The sequence below is a fragment of the Callospermophilus lateralis genome, chromosome 3 (assembly GCF_048772815.1).
Source record: "Callospermophilus lateralis isolate mCalLat2 chromosome 3, mCalLat2.hap1, whole genome shotgun sequence".
Taxonomy (NCBI): Eukaryota; Metazoa; Chordata; class Mammalia; order Rodentia; family Sciuridae; genus Callospermophilus; species Callospermophilus lateralis.
In genome coordinates, this window is record NC_135307.1 from 113952860 (window position 1) to 113967126 (window position 14267).

The 14267-nt window shown below is 34.6% G+C and overlaps 1 protein-coding gene across 2 annotated transcripts in view; it reads left to right on the forward strand.

Annotated features, from left to right (window-relative positions):
- The window catches only part of Lrrc49 (leucine rich repeat containing 49), a 180098-nt gene that overhangs the window by 12126 nt on the left and 153705 nt on the right, over positions 1–14267 (forward strand). Inside the window, exons 6-8 of one of the 2 annotated variants that reach the window (XM_076848673.2) lie at positions 1391–1594; positions 8571–8637; positions 12212–12355. In XM_076848673.2, coding sequence (XP_076704788.1) covers positions 1391–1594; positions 8571–8637; positions 12212–12355 — 415 coding nt within the window. Of the gene's footprint in view, positions 1–1390; positions 1595–8570; positions 8638–12211; positions 12356–14267 lie in introns of those variants that run through there. The other variant, XM_076848674.1, reaches the window with a different exon arrangement.

Genomic DNA, 14267 nt, shown 5'->3' on the forward strand with positions numbered 1-14267 from the left:
CCAAGCAATTTTATTTCAAGCTTCGGCAGTTTATATAAGGGGAGGGTAGGAGGTTTTTACTTTTCCTATCTCAGCAATATCTGATTCAAGAATTGGATGAAATAGAAGTTGTGAGGTATCAGTAAGTTTAACTGAGAAATGGAGAAACATAGAAAAAGGAAAAAGGAAATAATTTAAGTTTTTGCTAAGTTGGTTCCCAAAGATAAATTTTAAATTAGAATACTTATGATTTATTAATTTATAATTTATATGCCTGAAGGACCAACTGTGGAAGTATAATTTAATGTATTATATAAAATGTAACTATTATCTGCACATTCAAGGGATTCAACTATCACTTAGTATTTTCACTTTTCTTCTATTTTGAACTAATTTCCTTAAGCTTATTTTTTAAAAAAATATTTTCTTTGTCAATCATTAACATTCACTGATTTTTTTATGTGTATCAATTTTTTTTCATATGAGAATGATTCTGTTCACTTCCATTTTTCACTTGTGCTTGTAGCAGTCTGATACATTTTATTTAAAGCTTATGTTAACTTGATTTTTATTAAGTGGAAATATTTCTAATGAGCCTCCCCACTAGAATTGTCTACATACAAAGCTGTATTTTCCTTGAAGTCTCCTTTGGACTTCTAAGAGTAGAATCATCAGTAACTACTATCTGCCCATATTATTTTATTGGTAAAATTCTTGAAGGGCCTTGTACTTATTTACTTCACATGTGATATGTTATAACTTTGTGCATACAAGAGGCTTACTGTTTTAAATACAACTATAGACAAATATTATTGAAAGTTTTCCTACCCTTATAGCACTCTAAATGTTTGGCAAAATTTAGAGTTAATTAAATTTAACATTTAAGTTTTTGAGAAAATGTTCACTAAGGACTATCTTACTAGTAAGAAATTTCAGCTTAATTTTTTTTTCAGTTGGCTGAATTTCTTGCTCTTGTGAAAATTTCCTGTAGCTTATAAGCCTATGAATCTAAGAAACTCTTTCATGTGGTTTTTGTTCTGATGACTTAGTGGATTGATGCCAAAGGCATTTATTTCTATGGTAATTTGCCATGGTTCTTTCTACCATCTAAACATCTATCACAGAAGACAGTTGAAAGTTTTCTGATGTTAAGTCAGTTTCATGTGAAATAACTGACATTGGAGGTTTTTTAATATGATGAGAGCTTAGACTTAATTTTAATAATTACCTTGTCAATGTTTATTGGTGTTTCTTAAATATAAAACACATAGTATGTGGGAGCTGGTAGTTGTCCAGCTTACCTTTTTTTCTTCCTACTATGGGAGTGCAAAGATACTAATACTTGACAGGAGACTGGCTACTAAATCAAATCTTACTGACTTAATTTTTTTTTTTTTTTTTTACCTCCTAGGCAAAAGCTAACGGTTTGCCCTATCATTGATGGAGAAGAACATCTTCGTTTGTTGAACTTTCAGCACAATTTTATAACTCGGATCCAAAATATTTCAAATCTACAGAGGTTAATATTCTTGGATTTATATGATAACCAGATTGAAGAAATTAGTGGGCTTTCTACTCTAAGATCCCTCCGTGTCCTTCTCTTGGGGAAAAACAGGTATTCTTAATAGAGATGTTTTTATTTGTAATATAAAGTTATGTATAGGACTAATGTTGAGTCCTGTGGTGTTTAGATGGCAGTTCAGAATTGAATAAGATCTTAGAAATTATTAGACTAAACTTTTGAAAGAGTTTTTGAATGGATTGTGGTTTGGTGGTAGAGTGTTTGCCTACCATGTGTGAGGCCTGGCTGGGTTCAGTCCCTAGTATCACTAGGAAAAAAAAAGATTAAATTTTAATTTATTTTATGAGATTCATTCTGAAAATGTGTCATATAACAAACATTCATTGAGTATTTTATTTTCATTGCTTTCCAGTGTCCTATCTTATAAAAAAGACTTTGGCCTTGAATTTGTGCTTTCTTAGGACATGTTTTAAGCATGTTTGCTCACTTTAGCCTTCTGTGTTTCACTTGCCATACTTCTTAGTATTTGACTAAAGTTGGATACTCACTACTTTGTGATTGTCAAATCAGTGATTGATTTTTTTCAGATGGTTATTTCAGTATGAGTTATTTAATATTACATTTTGTATACTTCCTATTCCTTTTATACAGCTCTATTATATAGTATAGCTATACAATTCCTAACACATTTCCTTGAGATTTGTTCATGACTTTTCTCTTTATTCTTCTTTACTAAATAGCTTTCCCCCTTTTTTGTTTTTTAAAAATTATATATAACATTGGGATTCATTTTTACATAATTGTAAGGGCGTGGAATATTTGCTCTAATTCAGACCCTTTCTCCTTTCCTTCCCCTCTTCCCTGTCCCTATTCCCTACCTTCTACTCTACTGATCTTTCTGCTATTTACTTTTAGTTTTTGTTTTGTTTTGTTTTTGTTTTTAGTTAGTATCTTGTGGATATACATAATGTGAGATTCACTGTGGTGTTTTCATATATGTACACAGGAAAGTTAGGTTAGATTTATTCCACTGTTCTTCCCTTATCCCATCCGCTTTTCCTCCCCATCAATCCCTTTCATCTACTTCACTGATCTTTCTTCTATTTTGATGGAATCCCTCCTTCTCTTTTCCCCTTTATTTTAATTAATCATTTTTATGTGGTGCCGAGGATTAAACCCAGCTCCTCACACATGCTAGGCCAGCGCTCTACTGCTGAGCCACAACCCCATCCCCTTCCCTTTATTTTTGATTAGCTTACACATATCAGAGAAAATGTTCAACCATTGACTTTCTGAGTCTGGCTTATTTCACTTAACATGATAAATACCTACAAAGAAGGGCTGTTTAATAAAGTCCAAAAATGAGTAATATCTTTTCTTCACCCATTGCAAGGTTTACAACTAACACCCTGATAACAAAGATGAGTATCAAGAGAAAAGCATAGCACATTTACTTAATATAAGTTTGTGTGATACAATAATCCTCAGAAATTAAGATCCAAAGAAACAGGGAAAAGTATTTAGTTTTATGCTTAGGTTTAATGGCAAGTGGACACTCATATAGAAGTGTGATGGGGTATGATACAATGGCGATAAACTGGGGAGAGATTAGTGAGACTTTTTTATTCAGATTCTTCTTGGTGCTGTGTTTTTATTCCTTTCTTCTGGTTATAGGGCAGACCCATCTGTATTGAGAGTCTTATTATATCCTTTCAGGGGAGGTAGGTCAGGTATTTTTTTGTGGCCTTACAAAGTGAGAGAATGTCAGAGAGTGATCTTCCTGCTTCTATAGTTTTCTGTTTCCTTTGTTTTAACATATTCAGTATACCAAAGTGCCATGTTTGTGTTCTTAGCCTGGCACTCTTTATTTTCACTGCCCAATGATAATATAAAATACTTTTTCCAAGATCATGTTTCATAGTTTTAAGATCCCCTTTGTCCTCTGTGATTTATCACCCACAATTAGTTCAAGTGTTAAATTTTAAGCATTATGTAGTTTGAGAGAATCTGGAGGAATTATAGAATCATAGAATATTAGAGCTTGAAATGACCCTCAGAGATTAGCTTTCTCATTTTGCAGATGTAGAAATGGAGAGGTCAAGTGAATTTGGCAAATTCAGATGTGTACAAAATGTATGCAGCAGGAGTGTGCCACCATAGCACTTCACTGGGAAATGTGAGAACAGTTAGCTTATCATGCATTTATATGGCTTTCCCTGTCAGGCACTGCTGTTATTTCTCACCAACATTTCTTTACTACTTTCTGAGTTCTTTATCTAGCTTATATTGATTCTTTAGTACCACTGTCTTTATGTCCTTGATTTAGTCTTTGGGTCATTTTCTTTTTAATATTTTATTAGTTGTTGGTGGCTCTTTATTTATTTTTTTATGTGGTGCTGAGACTCGAACCCAGTGCCTCACATATGCTAGGCAAGTGCTCTACCACTGAGCCACAACCCCAGCCCTGGGGTCAAGTTATTTTCTAAAGATATTTTAAATCTTCTTTTCTGGTTTTAAGCAATATCTAAGTATCTCTTCCAACAATTTGAAATCATCTCTGCATCTTTTGTTTTTTTCCTACTTCTACTTTTCTGCTTCTCTGGCTTCTAAGAAATAACTTGTTTGTTTTGATAACTCGTGCCTGCCTAGAAGACAAAATCTGTCTGCCCTTGCTGAGAGCCACAGCCGAGTCAGAATGGCCCCTGGCATTTTGCCAATAGTATTGGTTGAGAGGTGAGCCATTAAGATGATGCTGGATTGATTCAATTGTGTATTAGACCTTTACTGTCCGCCTCCGGTGCCTGCTACTTTGGAGTTCTGGAGAGGATTGCTTAGGGAGTTCAAGTTGGTTGGGGAAGTTCGAGTTGGTGTGTGGTATTCCTGGAGGAGCCGCGTGGGTGGCGTTCGCGAGAGTTCCCGTGGAGTGTGTGTGGAGTGTGCTGGTGGAGTTCAGAAATAAAGTTTGTTCTTGCTTGAGTGGCTCGTGATTTGTGCCCAGCCAGACTGCGGCATTCCCTTATTTAGGGTCCCTTTGATCTTCTTGTAAGGGTCCTGCGAAGCTTCGGAGGAAGAGACCACCAAGAGACTAACTTTATGCAATGTGCAAGAGGGAGTTTATTAGGATCTGGTTCAGCGCGCTGAGTCCCCAGGCTGGCTCACACAAAAAGGAAGAGCAGCCCAGGGCAGAGGTTAAGCTGAGCTTAAGTACACCTTTTGGAGGGGGCAGGGGGCGGGGCTTTGCATACATCAGAACAAATCAACAAGAGACGGGGAAAATTGAACAACAACTCTGAGTCAAGATTAGCACATTTACTGGCGGGAACAGATTGGACGGGGGTGATTGGTTACTCTTAAGTGGGGGGGAATATTTAAACTGATTGGTTCTGGGCCCGTGGTGCCTAGTGCCAGGCGACTCAAAGTCCCAAGTTTTATCAGACCACCAGAGGAGTCAGTGAGAATGTTTACTGGGGCAGCTCCGCTATTGTCCTAACAGCTACAGAGATCAAAGGCTTTGGGGTAGCCGAGGTATTTAACATATCAATGGTCTCTTACAAATCAATGGTCTCTTACTTTACAACCCAAGCCTTGCAGTTTTAGAAACTTCACAGTGTCCAGTCCTTTACACTTTAACTCTGGCTCTGCGGCTTAGAATCAGCTTAAAAATTTTACCTTTACATTCTAACTGTAAGGGACTTCATGACCTTTTACTGTATCCTTATCTCAGTGAAGTAAAAGCAACTCAATACCAACTCTTATTCCTTCTAATTTTCCATCTTCTTTTGTTGTTATTATTTGCTTATTTGTTTGCTTTTGGTCATCTTTTACTTTATTTTTCATGTAAGGTAGCTAAATAGTACTTCTAAATAGTAGTAAACAGTTCTAGAACTGTTTGTGTTCTTGAGTCAGAAAAAAAATGAGTCAAGATAACTTTCCATATCCTCCTAAATTGCTTATTTCTGATCCCTAAGACATATGTCAGGTGCCCTCTAGCCAGCTGACTGTCACAGTAAGGGACGTGTGAACAGTTAGGATGCAGATCTGAAGAGGATATTAGGAAGCCTGGCAGAAAATTGTGGTGAAAAGGGAAGCACATCAGCCACTCTGTCTCTTCCTGTTTGTCTCAGGTGACTTGTTGCCCCTCCTGGTCAAGTCCATGAAGGTGTCTCCCTCCTACCTTGCAAGCCACTGTACCATATTTTAGTCCAAAGCAGTAAAACTACATACAAAAATCTCAAGCAATTACGTGCCTCTATGCTCACACAGCCCCAACAAAACTCTCTAAAACTAGAAAGACCCCTGCTCAGATTTTGTGTGTGAAATTGATGTTATTACCAAAGAACTCCCAACCCTACTTTGCTGTTAAAGTTCTTGCCTTCTAATTTTTCTGCCTTGACTACTTTCTGCTTATCCTCTCCAAATTTTCTGGTGTCCTCATGATCAAGGACTCATGAATAGAACTCTGTCTTCTTCTGATCACCTAGGACTATAGATATAAAACTCTGTCAGACTCTGGGACCTGTGTTCCTTTCCTTTTGACTCCTTGAAATTTCTCATGAGAGGACTTGTCTCTGACACCTAAACAGCTGAGCCTTCATATAGTCCTGTAGTAGGGCCTTCATCCTGGCATCAGTAACATAATGTGGCCTCAAGCTGTGATATATTCCTGTAGGTCTGTAGCTACCAAGGTGAGGGGTGAACCTAGTCTATTTCTAGGTTCAATTTCTGTCCTGGAGAATTAAAAAAAAAAAAACCCTTTCAGGTTACATTGCTGTTTATGTGAAAATATTTAGCAATTTGGCAACTGACTAGGATTTTGAAAATTCTTCACATTAATACCTAATCTGACCAGTAGCCTCTTAGGTCAAATAATACCTTCATTTGCTTCTGAAGTCTTTAAAATTGGATCAATTTTTAGGATATTTTAGGTACTGGGGGTGAGGAGAGAATCCACAACAAAGGCAACTAATGAGAAGATTGCACGACGTCTCCCAGGTCTTTAGTTTTATTTATTGAGTAACAGACTACATTGATTCTGTAGATGTGAGAACTTTGAGCTAAAATAATCTCTATTATCCCTGGTGCATAGTTTTCAAAATGATAAAATATAATTCTCAGAAAAATAGATAGTAATCACAGACCAATATTTTAATTAGTTCTATAATGCAAAACCAGCAAGATGACTAAACTAGCTCTACAAAAAAGGGTAGGAGGAACTGATTGTCAATGTTTTAGCAAGCCCTCCAGGTAAATATGATATACAAAGAACCTTGAGAACCATTGTTTTAGGGAATGTCAGCTTGGGAACATTACATAACCCAATAAAAATCTTTGTTAATAGTTGAGGTCAGATTGACTTAAGAAAGCTCGACTCTGTTGTAAGCCATTTTAGTTGGATAATGTAATTTTTCTCCAAATGGTCTAGGTATTTTAAGAGTAAAGTAGGAAGAAGAAAACTTTTGTAGAATTTTTTATCTGGTTCCCACCAGATTCTGGAAACATTTAGTAAGGTAGAAATGTTTTTTGAGGCAGTAAATAATGACAACAACAATGAGTAAAGATAGACACATGACAAGAAGGATAGATTGTGTGAGATTTTGTCCTTTCTTTGCCAATTCTCCATCTCTGTACTGAACAATGGTGGTAGGATGTGATAGAGTCTCTAGGAACAAGAAAAAGTTGCCCATATTATTTACTCTGATTGTAAGAAGAGTCCAGTTGGGGATAGTTATACAAGTAAAGTAGACATAGGACAGGAATGAGAGGGTAATGGGTAAGCTTATAAGAGGGGATAGAGGAGGCATTTTAAAGGTAAAAATGTGTTTTTCTTTTTTAAAAATAGGACCTTGCTATATTGTCAAGACTGGCTCTGAAATAAAAAGTTCTAATTAAATTTAAGTGTTTTACAAACAAAGCAGGTCTAATAGAGAGCATTTAGATGGTGCATAATTTGTGTGATAAATAATTCTATAATGGAAAACCTTGAACATTAAACTTATCCATTTAGTTATTGTGGTCATTCATTTATTAAACTAATATTTATAGGCACTTACTTGGTACTTTACTGTGTGAGTGCTGAGGCTAGAGTAGAGAACATGTCAAAATTTCTTTCTTCTTCTTCTTCTTCTTTTTTTTTTTTTTTTTTTTTGAGTACTGGGGATTGAACTCAGGGACACTAATCACTGAGCACATCCCCAGCTCTATTTTTTATTTTATTTAGAGACAGGGTCTGAGTTGCTTAGGCCCTCGCCATTGCTGAGGCTGGCTTTGAACTCGACATTCTCCTGTTTTAGCCTCCCAAGCTGCTGGGATTACCGACGTGTAGCATTGCATCCAGCTTTCTTTCCTCTTGAAGCTCGCATTTTGATATGGTCACAGAGATGATAAAATAGTATACATGTAAATAAAATAATTTTAGGCAATGCTTAATGCTATAAAGTCCATTAAAACTGGGGAAGGAGAGCATAATGGGGATAGGAAGGATAGCGATTTTAGATAGAATCATTTCAGAGATGTTTGAGCTAAGACCTGAATAATGTGAGGTCATGAACCATGTGAAATTCTGGGAGAAGAACATTAAAACAGAAAAAACAGTAAGGGTAAATAATCTAAGGCAGAAATAAACCTGTCAGGTTAGAGGCACAGGAGAAATTGCCCCTGTGACTGGAACAGAGTGAGACAGTGAGCCTGTGGTAGAAGAAGCTGGCAGAAGAGTCAGCAGCCAGATCGTTCAGTGCCTTATAGGCAGAAGTGAGGAGTTCAGATTGTATTCTTAGGTGAAGGGAACTACCTTGAGTCAGAGCTTTGACCTAAGGTTCTTAGAAGTAGAGTTGCTTTTCTCTAAATGTACATTTTTATATCTTTCCTCCTAATGCACTGCATCTTTAAAATATAATTAAACCAAAGAGAAATATGTTGTTTAATATATACATTTGTAACTATTATATGTATTTAGAGAGAGAAGAGAGTAAATTAAAATATTAAAATGTATATGTAAGCATGCTTTGCTTTACTGATAGATGTGACATTGACGTATTTCTCTTCAACTTATTGTACTTATTTTGATTTTCAGAATCAAGAAAATCTCAAACTTAGAGAATCTAAAAAGCCTAGATGTTTTGGACCTTCATGGAAATCAGGTATTGTTCAGCCCTTTTCTTCTTTTGAAACAATGCCCGAGAAATTTGGTATTGTAAAAGTTTTAAGAATCATACACTGAATTTTTCAAGAGTTACTTTACTGAGTCATTGAAATTAATAAGATATTAAGCTTATTTTTGCAAGATATGAAAATTCATTAGCAGTTAATTGATTACAAAAACATTTGGAATCCTTAAGATTACAACTTAATTTTCTATTTATTTTTTTAGTAACTTAATTTTAATATTCACATTACGCAACCCTAACTCAAGAACTAGAATATTACTGACTTTATGCTACTTAAGTGTTTTTCTTTCATTTTATACCCTTATTTCTTCATCAGAGGTAACCACTACTTTGGATTTCACACTACCATTCCTTTGTGGGCTTTTAATTGTTTTTTTCTTGGTAAGGAATTGAAGGAATTTGTGTTTTATCTTATACCACACTGTTTTAAAAACTATAACATAAATGAAACATTTTATAGTAGCAATTTTTTCTTAGGTTTATTTTAAATTATATATGTGAGAAATATAAGACATATTTCTGTTTTTCAAATTACCGTGTGTGTATCTTTCAGAATTCATAGGAACTATCCAGGATCTTAAAAATGCACCTGGTAAATAAATGCCATCATTTAGTCTAAACATTACCAACCATTATGTTGATGAAAAATGCTCTATTTCTTGTTAGCTCACCTGTATTATATATCTTATATTTCAGCATGTTTATGATATTCTGTGTATTAAGAATAAATTTTGTACTATATGAATTATTTCTCAAGGTTCAAATGAAAAATCTGAGTCTTGTTTCAAAATAGCTGAATCCAAAAAGCAAAAGTTTGGAATATTTCAATGCAACGATGAATAGTCTTAGTGACCTTAGTTTCTAAAAAGTTAGAAGATAAACTATTCAAGTTGACACAATTAATGTCTGGTTCTAAAAATTTAGCATCACATAATAAAAAAATGAACAGAAATTAAGTGAATTTTTTCTTTTGAATTTACTTCCATTGGAAATAAAAATCATTTAGCGCACATTATGAAATAAAACAAATTTGATATGTGGATATAAAGATGTTCTGAGGTGATGGTATTCAGGAAATGGATTGGAGAATGGAAAAGTTGGAGAGGATCTGTCTTCGGACAGAGAACAGTTAAGAGGATAATCATAGTAATTTTGGTGAGAAGTGATGGTAGCATAAAAGTAGTCTCAGTGGGGATATAATAAGGACATAATTGAATAAGTATTTTAAAAGTAGAAAAATTGAGAGATTGCATATAATAAGGACATAATTGAATAAGTATTTTAAAAGTAGAAAAATTGAGAGATTGCATTTGGTATATGACTTGAGGAATCTGAGTAGGTTGACTCTCAGTTCTGATCTGTATTCTGTGTTTGTGTTAACTTTCTAAAGAAGGAAAGATTTATTTTGGCTCATGGTTTCGGAGGTTCTAGTCCATAGTCAGCTGGCTCCATTGCTTCATGGACTGTGATAAGAAGGGCATTGCGGCAGGGAAGGCGTGGTAAAGCCAAGCTGCTCACCTCATGGTGGCCAGCAAGAGAAGGAAAGAAGAGGAAAAGAAGAGGGTGGGGACAATATATCCTTCAAGGACACTTCCACAGTGACTGACCTACTTTCTCCAATTAGGCCCACATCCTAAAGTTTCCTACCACCTCTCAATACACCAGCCACTGGGGACAAAGCCTTGAACACGTGAGCCTTTGGGGGACATTCCAGTTCTAAACTATAATGGTGTTGGTCTTTCTGATTTTGTTCTCTTAGGGATGCTTTAAGAAAGCACAGATGCTTCAATAAGACTCCATTTTTTCAGGGATATCTTTCTTAGGGATGAAGTGAAGACTCAAAACACCCTTCAGGGCACATCTCAGTGATCTAAAGATCTCCCTCTAGGCCCCACTTCTTAAAGATCCATTGTACCTCTTAATACTACCTCCCTGGGGACCAAGCCTTTACATATGGACTCCTAAACCACAGCCACAGATCAAACAATTAGTACCTTCATTTTATATATTTATATCTTTCTTGAATTCATAGAATTTTATTTTACATATTTAAAAATTGCTTCTTTTCCATTTATGTTTATTATAGTCACACTGCTTGTTTTCCATATTCCCATCTTATCTTTTTTCTTCCTGTCTCTGTTTTTTCTTTATATTTTGGGAGAATTTCTCAAACTTGTATTATGATTACTGATATCTTTTTCTACAATGTCTATTTTGCATTTTTTCTAATTCCATACATTTCAAATTGTATCACGTATTTAGTTTTAATATATTTTACTCTACATCTTATTATATAGTTGTGCCATCTACAAATATTTATAACCTTGTTTGTTCTTTTCCATTCATTTTATATCAATTAGAAAAAAATCAAAACAAATTTTAAACATAATCTCAGGTTACTTTTATCTATTAGTGAATTTTCAATAAACACGTCATGTTTCTCTTGAAACTAGAGGAACTTAGATGGTGTTTCTTGAATGTAAAAACATCCAGATAACAACATGGAAACTGGATTATAAATCTAAAAAAAGTTCTCATAGCTAACATGTTTTTGAAGTGTTAGATAAAAAATTCAGATAATACTATGATGGCAGTACAAATGGACAGAATAATCTCTAGTGACTGAATTCTTTTTAATGTCCATAATAAAAAGATCATGATGACTCATTGTTACTTAAATACATTATATCAAGAGATTGATGAAGATTCCTTTTTTGTGTCATGCAAAAACATATCCTGTTGTGCTACACTTGCTATCTGTAAATAATGAGGTTTTAAATCTTGGTGACCTCTTATTACTTCATGGTGATGAACTCAGACTCCTCTGCTGCAGTTCATTGCTGATGTACATATGCATATTCCATGATTCAAGTCCTCTTGTTCTAAATATTTAGTGTCTAGCATATTGAACCCTGACTAAGTACTATCTCTCTCCTCTCTTACACTTCTAATAAAACAGTATCCATTCTCACCTTCCACTAGGGATCATGATTCCTTGAATTTTTCCATTCAGACGCTTGACTGCTCTCAGGATCTTGTAGTATAATAGAGTTAACATTAGTATAGTATAATATAATAATAGTATAGTATAATAATAGTATAGTATAATAATAGTATAATAGAGTTAACAAGGGGAATTTGATATCATTCTTTTCCTTGCCTTTTCTCTAAGAGGGAAGACTTCTTTGTAAAAACCATGTGAGCTTATGCCTTGGCCTCATAGTAAGTTTCTATTTGGCAGGTAGTACATAGCCTTTACAGGACCTGGCAGTGTTGGGCACTTAGAACTCCTCCCAATTGTAGACCGATTGATTTTTTTGATGAAATTTACTTGAAATATTTACTATGGTCAAATTGTAAAATGTGATCCTTTAGTTGAATGATTTCTTTTATCTATTAGTGAATGTCATCTACATCATAGGAAATTGAAAATAGAGTTAAAATGTCTTCATATGAACTTGTCACTAAATGTCACTAAATACAATGACTTTGAATGTTTTAATATATATATATATTGCTATTCATTCCTCCCTTATTTTTTTAACAGATTACCAGAATTGAAAATGTCAACCATTTGTGTGATTTGAGAGTTTTGAATCTTGCCAGGAACCTTTTGGGTCAAGTTGATAATCTTAATGGACTGGATTCACTAACTGAACTTAACCTGCGACACAATCAAATCACTTCTGTGGTGAGTGTTAAAATGGAATCAATATGTGCCCTTTAAGGAAATTATACAAACGTTACAGCATTGCTTTACACAAAGTTATTTATTTTTCTGAATTTAAATTGTGGGTATAAGTATTAAGTTTTAAAATATGTTGATTTGGAAAATAGTAAGTTTTCCTATTTTAAAGGACATGTGTGTGTGTGTGTGTGTGTGTGTGTGTGTGTGTGTGTATGTAACTAGAAACAGAAGTATTATCACTAAATGAATCAGCTATCACTAAATGAATACTGAATCCTTTCTTGTTTTGTCATGGGTAAGAATGAGAAAGAAGGAAGGTTATTGGTGAATGAGAGGATTGATGAATTAAGAAATTTTTGCAACAAGGAAGAAAAGGCACAGAGAGGAGAAGTGGGGTTGTGAAGATTCACATTAACATGCGTTGTGGTTTTTTTAAGAGGCTGCTTGATAGAGTGGAAAGAGCATTGTAGAGGGTATAAAAGGCCTAGTTCTGATCTCAACTTCACTTCTAATTATGTGATGTTGGGTAGATAACATATTCTCTGGGCCTCAGTTTAGTTTTTTCTAAAACAAGGACATTGGGCTAGATTGTCTTTAGGGTCTTACTGGCTTATTGATTCTGAAAAAACACTTAACATGTTTTCTTTATTTAAACACTGTCAAAAAAAAAACCCCAAAAAACTACTCTCTGGTAGTGTTGAAGCACCTTGTAAAGGCACAATCTAACATAGCTCTTTCAAGATGTTGAGCTCCTTAGTCAAGACTTAAATGTGCTATAAGTAGTATACTGGAAAAGGTTGAGACAGAAGATGCCTAATCTCTAGTTTCATTTTGAAGTTTTCTCAGAAAATTCAGGCCATGTAATGCTTATATCTTCTAGAAGGTTAGAATAATTTCAGATCCTTCTTTAAGACATGGATTTATTCTAGAACTTATAAATGCTTTTTATCCCTCCCTAGATAGGGCATGAATATTGGAACAGGACTACTTATCTGAAAAGACATGTATATAGGTTAATCTTTTGCATTTCTAGATCTCCAGAAACTGCTCAATCAGGATTTAATCTGTCCTCAGAACACTGGGACTGGTAAGAATCCAAAACAGAAATCTATTAGCCCTAGCACTTTCCTGTCTATATTTTGGCTTTCTTTTGGAAAGTACATAATACACATCCTGGAAATTGCTTACTAAATTTCCCATTGAGTATTATCTTTAATCATTACTGTTATAGCTTAGGCAGCAATAATGTCTTATGGAAAGGGAATTGTATTAATTTCTAAAAATTAAAAAAAAAATGGGACTGGGGTTGTGGCTTAGTGGTAGAGCGCTTGTCTGCATGTGTGAGGCCTTGGGTTTGAACCTCAGCACCACATATGAATAAACAAATAAAGTAAAAAATCCATTGGCAACTAAAAAATATTTTAAAAACAGACAGTAGTAAGTATTGTATATATTACGTAGCTGTCAGTGATGGGTATGATACATGTTAATTATATGAAATTGTGAATATAAATATAATCTGAGGATATAATATTTTTTCCTTTCCTTTTCTCTGGGGCAGTTATCACACTTAATGTTTTTTTCTTTCATGATTTTGATTTTTTTCAATGACTGCTAATGCTTAAATGAAGGACCACGTTAAGTAGTGGCTGAATATTCTGTGCAGCTGAACAATTCTTTTTTTACCATGAGAATACTCTCTAAAATAATCAGTGGATTGTGTGACTTTTGAATCCCACACATTGGCCTTCCCTTTAGGGTGAGTGAAAGAGGAATGGCAGGTTCACTGTGTAATTGCCCAAATAAGAAAGATTTGACTTTGGGGGATAAGTGAACTTTAGTTTCTCTTGTACCAGGAAAAACTGCCATTTCTTCTTCTTTTCCCTCTGATTGTGTTGTAAAGTCATTAATTATC